Source organism: Gekko japonicus, unplaced genomic scaffold (assembly GCF_001447785.1).
Source record: "Gekko japonicus isolate JY-2015 unplaced genomic scaffold, Gekko_japonicus_V1.1 scaffold924, whole genome shotgun sequence".
Taxonomy (NCBI): Eukaryota; Metazoa; Chordata; class Lepidosauria; order Squamata; family Gekkonidae; genus Gekko; species Gekko japonicus.
Window position 1 is genome coordinate 569,812 of NW_015170303.1, and position 7,508 is coordinate 577,319.

The 7,508-nt window shown below is 49.5% G+C and overlaps 1 protein-coding gene across 1 annotated transcript in view; it reads right to left on the minus strand.

Annotated features, from left to right (window-relative positions):
• The window catches only part of LRRK1 (leucine-rich repeat kinase 1), a 102,558-nt gene that overhangs the window by 64,315 nt on the left and 30,735 nt on the right, over positions 1 to 7,508 (minus strand). Inside the window, exons 11-13 of the mRNA XM_015417967.1 lie at positions 7,108 to 7,184; positions 5,459 to 5,588; positions 286 to 398 (exon numbers count right to left, since the gene is read on the minus strand). Coding sequence (XP_015273453.1) covers positions 286 to 398; positions 5,459 to 5,588; positions 7,108 to 7,184 — 320 coding nt within the window. The remainder of the gene's footprint in view (positions 1 to 285; positions 399 to 5,458; positions 5,589 to 7,107; positions 7,185 to 7,508) is intronic.

Below are 7,508 nucleotides of genomic sequence, written 5' to 3' on the forward strand. Positions count from 1 at the left end.
AAGCCCTAATGAAACTGCGGAGTGTGGTGATAGATTATTTTGGTAATCTGGAAAGTGGAGTACATCGTTCTCCTCTCCTCCCTTCTGTCCTCACAACGACCCTAGGAGGTAGGTTAGACTGAGAGGACATGGCCAGCCCAAGGTCACCCAGTGAGCTTCCATGGCATGAGTGAGGATTTGAACCTGGGTCTCCCAGATCCGAGGCAGGCATGCTAACCAGCACACCACAAACTTGGGTTTGGATTCCGTCCCTGCTCAAACCGCACGGGGGACAGGCAGGCTCACCTTCCTTTCTGATCTCAGCCGGCAGGTTGGCAATCGTTAGCTCCTCGATATCCAGCTGCCAAAGATTAGACAGTTGTCCGAGTTCAGGAGGGAGCTCTTGGATGCCTCGGTTACTATGCAAAAAAATAAAACAAAAATAAAACACACCCCTCTCATCAATGGCCTTTCTGAGATGGGGAGAGCTGGCACCAAACTCCCTCTAAACAAAACTCCGAGGAATATCTCTTCAACTGCTTTGGCCTTTCCCCTGTTTTTCTAGAGAAAACTTATTATTTCTTTTTTTTTTTAGTATATTTTTATTGAATTTTCACTGTAATGCACACATCGATAGTAAATTAATCATTATTCATCTCTTCCCATTTACACCCAATACAACAAATAAACTATACAGCAGCAACACCAACAATTATCATTATTTACTTTCCTCTCTCATCTCGTTCACCCAGTAGTCTGCCCTCACATAGTAACTACATCCATCCATTAATAGTCGCTTTAAATCCATAACCTGATGTATAACCGACCGTCTCTCCTTATCAACTTTACTCTCTCAACAAGCAATGCTAAAACACTTTCTATATGTTACAACAGCACTATCTTTTTTTTCCCTTATTTTATCCTATTTTAATTCATTTTTATTTGTTTATATGCTTGGTTTTCTCAATTTTTGTTAATTTCCTTATTTTCCTTGTTTACCCCCCAGCTACTTTAACCAGGGTCGTCTTTTATAAATTTATAACTTAACTAGCTGTTGCAACCTTCCACTTCCTCCCTTTTTTCACATCTTAATAACTGATAGCCATCCTAACCGCCAGAGCCCAAAGAGACAGTAACAAAACTACTACTTATTATTTCTTTATGTCATTAGATTTCTTGACTGCCCTTCCCCGCTTACGCGGGGCTCAGGGCGGTTTGCAACAACATCGTTCAATACACTTTACATTTAACAGTCAAGATGTTAAATTTTGACCACGCGGAACCACCAAGCAAACCTAGACCAACCTCCTCTGCCAAAGGGCCATCCAAGCCACCTGCTGGGACTTGCTTTGTTTAGAAATGGTGACAGACTACGGTGGAGGAATGCACCCTCCACGATACCCACCACACTTCCTCTTCCTTCCACCCTGCAAGGATATTTCTGGCTTGGACTAAGCCTCAAGATATTCTGACAGAAACATAAGAACGACGATAAAGGCTAGGGAGATTTCTTGAGGGGTGGGGAGTCTTCACTTGCCTACTTGGTCTTTGTGGGGAAACTGTAGTGTATCAAGTCCTGACAAGTCCGGACATGTCCAGACTTGTCCAGAGACAAACCTCAAGCTTCGCTCCTAGAGACAATGGACCAGGTGGATCCTAGCCCGCCCCAACCAGAGGGCTAGGTTCCTGGCCGAGAAGCCAATGGGACTCTCGGCCACTGTAAATAACCTATCGGGAAGTGGGGTGTGTGTTTTGGGTGGTGGGTTCTGAGGGAATATAAGCCGGCCTGCGAGCCGGCCAAAGTCGTCTTGTTCCTGATTGAATAAGGTACGCTTTGCGGAAATCACTCTCCGTCTGCGTACTTTTCAGAAACCATTTCTGTAGGCACGGGTGCTACAGCAGCAATCACACCAACCCTGTCCTGGGGAAAAGAGCTCTGCGTGTACAGCAAGCCTGAGCCAGCCTGGGATAAGGAGCGCCATCCGAACCTGCCTGATAGTACATCAGGCTGTTGGTCTCTCGCTCAGCACTCCATCTGGCCACGGCGTTCAGGCCCAGCAAGGATCTTGCCAGGCACCTGCCGCCTGAAACGTCCCTTTACCTGGAGAGGCCGTAGCTCAGAGGCAGAGCATCTGCTTGGTATGCAGAAGGTCCCGGGTTCAAGGCCCAGCATCTCCAGTTAAAAGAATCAGGTAGGAAATGAAGTGAAAAATGTCCACCTGAGACCCTGGAGAGCTGCTGCCAGTCTGAGTAAAGGTAAAGGTTCCCTTGCTTGGAAGCCAGTCGAATCCGACTCTAGGGTTGCAGTGCTCATCTCCGTTTCCAAGCCGAAGAGCCAGCGCTGTCCGAAGACATTTCCGTGGTCATGTGGCCGGCATGACTAAACACCAAGGCGCACGGAACGCTGTTATCTTCCCACCGTAGTGGTACCTGTTTATCTACTTGCAATGTCTTGCTTTCGAACTGCTAGGTTGGCAGGAGCTGGAACTAGAGACGGGAGCTCACTCCGTCATGCAGCACACTACTGATTTTGATGGACTGAGGGTCTGATTCAGTAATAAGGCAGCTTCGTGCGTCCGTGTGCCACGGATTGAACTGGACTCTTCTCCATGCCAACTATGCCCTCTGCCACAGAGACAGTCTCTTCCCCTAATTGCCAGCCGAAACATATAACTCTGTAGCAAAACGATCCCAATAATTTCTGCTGAAACAAACATCTGTATGCGCCCCCTTGCCCAGTGTTGTGTATGCTGACCGCCACCGGGGGCCAGCGGTCAGCCAGAGCTGCCAGAGCTTGACTCTGGAACAACAATAGGGACTAGGCTCCTAGTCCCTCCACTGGGGAGCCAATGGGATCCGTGGCGGGAGATTCAAACCCACCAATGGTGACCAGGGGTGTGTCCCCAGGGATGTATATAGTTGGCCCCCGGGCCGTTTGTCCCCCGTCTTGTTGTGTACCTAATAAAGCGTGCTATGCACTACGTCGTCGTCTGTCGTTTCTCCATGCGGCAACCCACTACACAATACCCAGATTGCCAGGAGGCCTGGGCTGGGATGTCACCAGTATGCAGATGACACCCAGCTCTATCTGCCATTGAACGGTCAGTCTGACTCTAGCCTGGGAGATCTGGACCTGGCGTTGCCGGCCGTGGCTGGTTGGCTTAGACTGAGCCGATTGAAGTTGAATGCGACGATTACGGAGGTCCTGTGCCTGAGTCGGGGTGGCCCGGGGCGAGGGATCCCACTCCTGACTTCTGATGGTGTACCGTTGGTGCCGGCGTCAGAGGTTAGGAGCTTGGGAGTGCTCCTGGATGCTTGCTTAACGATGGAGGCCCAGGTAGCAGCCACTGCCTAGTCAGCCTTTTATCACCTTCGGCTGATCAGGCAGTTGGTTCCCTTCCTTGAACGCAACGACTCGGCGACAGTGACGAAATGGTCACCTCGAGGTTAGATTACTGTGACACTCTCTACATGGGGCTGCCTTTGACCCAAATCTGGAGGCTTCAGCTAGTGCAGAAAACAGCTCCCTATGCGGGAGCGCATTCAGCCTGCGCTAAAAGCACTGCACTGACTGCCTATAGCATACTGGATTCGTTTCAAAGTGCTGGCACTTCCCTTTAAAGTCCTTTATGGTCAGGGGCCTACCTACCTGAGGGACCGCCTTTCCCTCATGCTCCCCAGAGAGCACCATGGTCAGGATCCCACAACCGTCTGGCCCTTCCGGGCCCTAAAGACGTCAGGCTGGCATCAACTAGAGCTAGGGCCTTTTCAGTAGCGGCTCCGCGCTGGTGGAATGAGCTCCTGGAAGACCTTAGGGCCCTGCGGGACCTTCTACAGTTCCGCAGGCCTTTAATTAAGGTGCCACATAGGGTTGCCAGGTCTGGGTTGGAAAATACCTGGAGACTTTGGGGGGTGGATCCAGGAGAGGGCAGGGTTTGGGGAGGGGAGGGGCCTCAGCATGGTACAATGCCATAGAGTCCACCCTTCAAAGCAGCCATTTTCTCCAGGGGAGCTGATCTCTGTCAGCTGGAGATCAGTTGTAAAAGCAAGAGATCCCCAGGCCCCACTTGTAGGCTGGCAACCCTAGTGCCACACCTAATACAGCAAGGCCCTGGGCCCAATACCATCACTGACAGCCTGAGTTCCGCCGACACTAAAATCTAATACCGATTGCATTTACTAGTGTGTTAATGCTACTTTGCCTTCGCCATTGTTACTGAAATTGTTATCAGCACCTTAGGTTGCTGTTTTAAGATTTAATGCTTTTATTATATTGCTGTTTTTAATTTTTGCATATATGTCAGCTGCCCCTGAGCCTGCCCTGGCCATGGGGGGGGGGGGATAAAAAAAAAAAAAAAAAGTTTAATCACACAATGCTTGCAGCCTACTCTTAGGCCTAAGCATTATTTTGCTGTCAGGAAACACGTAATTTTTAACTGCACACTGTGCTTCCTGGGAGTATCCATCTGCTCAACGACAGAAGAAATCTCTGCCACAATTACTGCGCATGGTCACGTTGCATCCTAGCTCCTGTGATAGTTTGCTCAACAAGAGCCCAGCTTCACACCACTGCGCATGACAATGCCTCTGAGGTCCTCGTTAAGAACTCATTAAAAACCCTTGGAGAGTCATCCACACATTCCCCGAAACCACCGACACACATTTGAGTGTATTCAAGGTGCATAAAGTGCTAAAAAAGGCACTGAAGTGCATGGCAGTGGTAGTTTTTAAGCCAGTCAAGAAAACCAGGCTGTGTTTCCCTTATTTTTATTTTTTTTCTATTTTTCGTGTGTGTGTGTGTGTGTGCACGCACAAACCTGGACGTCATGGCAACCCCTGGTGACTGACCCCCTACTGGGGACCTGGAGGATACTCAGGGAGGTGGCTGAATAAAGCCTGCCCCTGCCTCCCGACTGCTGGTATTCCAAGGAGGTCTCCCATCCAAGTACTTGCCCTGCTTAGCTTCCGAGATCTGGCTTGCCTGGGCTATCCAGGTCAGGGCGTGTTCCCCTTCATTTTGATACTGAGTTTTAAAAAAACGTGGAAAGAAACAGCGGTTTCATCTTATAACAGGGACATAGGAGGCGGGTGTGGGGGGAGGGGCCACAGCTCATTGGTGGAGAAGGCTGGCAACCCTAGTGCCACACCTAATACAGCAAGGCCCTGGGCCCAATACCATCACTGACAGCCTGAGTTTCGCCGACACTAAAATCTAATACCGACTGCATTTACTAGTGTGTTAATACTACTTTGCCTTCGCCATTGTTACTGAAATTGTTATCAGCACCTTAGGTTGCTGTTTTAAGATTTAATGCTTTTATTATATTGCTGTTTTTAATTTTTGCATATATGTCAGCTGCCCCTGAGCCTGCCCTGGCCATGGGGGGGGGGGGATAAAAAAAAAAAAAAAAAGTAGTTTTGAGGAGACTAGCAACATTTCAGGTTGTGCTGGATTTCTGGAGGTTTCTCCTTCACTTACTTGCCTAAGTAAAGCTCAGAAAGCCCTTTGAGGAAGCAGACCGACTGGGGGACGGCATCTAGGTGGTTGTCATTCAGACAGAGGACTTCTAGAGACTCGCAGAGGTATTCAGGAAACTCCAAGGTAGAACCTGGTAGAGGGGCGAACAACAAGCAAATGAAAAAAGATCACGGTGCCCTGGTGTAACAAATCACACAATGCTTGCAGCCTACTCTTAGGCCTAAGCATTATTTTGCTGTCAGGAAACACGTAATTTTTAACTGCACACTGTGCTTCCTGGGAGTATCCATCTGCTCAACGACAGAAGAAATCTCTGCCACAATTACTGCGCATAGTCATGTTGCATCCTAGCTCCTGCGATAGTTTCTGAGGTCCTCGTTAAGAACTCATTAAAAACCCTTGGAGAGTCATCCACACATTCCCTGAAACCAACGGCACACATTCGAGCGCAATCGAGATGCACTCGAGTGCATTCAAGGTGCATAAAGTGCTAAAAAAGGCACGGAAGTGGTGGTTTTTAAGCCAGTCAAGAAAACCAGGCTGTGTTTCCCTTATTTATTTATTTTTGTATTTTTCATGTGTGTGTGTGCGCACGGGCGAACCTGGAAGTCATGGCAACCTCTGGTGACTGTGTGCACCTGAAGTCATGGCAACCTCTGGTGACTGACCCCTACTGGGGGCCTGGAGGATATTCAAAGAGGTGGCTGAATCAAGCCTGCCCCCGCCTCCTGACTGCTGGTGTTCGAAGGAGGCCTCCCATCCAAGTACTTGCCAGAGTTGGCCCTGCTTAGTTTCCGAGATCTGGCTTGCCTGAGCTATCCAGATCAGGGCGTGTTCCCCTTAATTTTGATACTGAGTTAAAAAAAAACGTGGAAACAAACAGCAGTTTCATCCTATAACAGGGACATAGGAGGCGGGTGTAGGGGGAGGGGCCACAGCTCATTGGTGGAGTGTCTGTTTTGCATGCAGAAGGTCCCAGGTCCAATCCCTGGTGAAACGCCTCTACGTGAGATCCCGGAAAGCGACTGCCAGTAGAACCGATGATGACAGATCAAGGGTCTGACTTCTTGTGTTCACAGTCCAGCTTCCTGTGTTCGTTACCCAACTACCCAAGTGTCCTGTTCCCAGTACTCTACACACCCAGACACATTTGGTAGATAGGTCATACTCCTTTATCTTCTCCAGTGCAGATGTAGCCGTGTCCAGGGGGAACACATTAAGCATTGGGAAAATTGGGGGTGGGGGAGAGGCTGAAGTTCCCCTTTCCCCAGGCCACACTCACAGGCCAAAACTGGCCCTGCAGCACTTCGACACGTTAGTCCCCTGCTGTTACATGTGACAGGACAGGCGGGGGGAGACCCGAACTCATGTGACATGGATTGTCCAGTTGAGCCCAGAGTCTTGCCATGGATCGTGTAGCTGCTGTTGTTGAGGTCCTTTACCTGGAGGTAAGGGAGATGGAACCCAGGACCTTCTGCATGCAAAGTGAGCTGCTAGCGCTGGCTTTCTGCTGTTTTATAGTGGCGAGTGGGAGTCATCCAGAACTGAAAAGTGAAATAATTAAACTTCTAATCCTGGCTTTGTATAAACAGCTGCCCTCCCTTATCCATCTGCTCCCTCCCAGCTTCTCACTCCCCCACGCGCCATACCTGTCTCAGCGCCAGCGCGAGTTCTGTTCCTCGTCGAGAAAAATGAAATCAGCTTCGTTTTGGCTCCTTCGTCTGCTCTGTGGGTCAAATGTAAAACAAAGGGGAATGAAATTTTAAGAATCCCACTCTGCGGTATCACCTTGACAGCAAAACAGCGGGAACTTTTAATATGGGCTTTTAACTAAGGGCTTTTATCTTTTAAACTCTTTTGTGGTCTGTTTCAGATCTGAGGTCTTCTTTTACAGACATTTTGGGGGCTGCGGGGGTCATTTCCTGCAGGAGCGTGCAGGAGAGGAGCTCCGGCAGTAAAGAGCCCAGGGGGCAGGCACATGCAACAAGCCCCACCCCCTGCTCCCAGCAGCCCTCAGTCAGAGCAAGCAGCCAGGTAAGTTCAGAGCCCC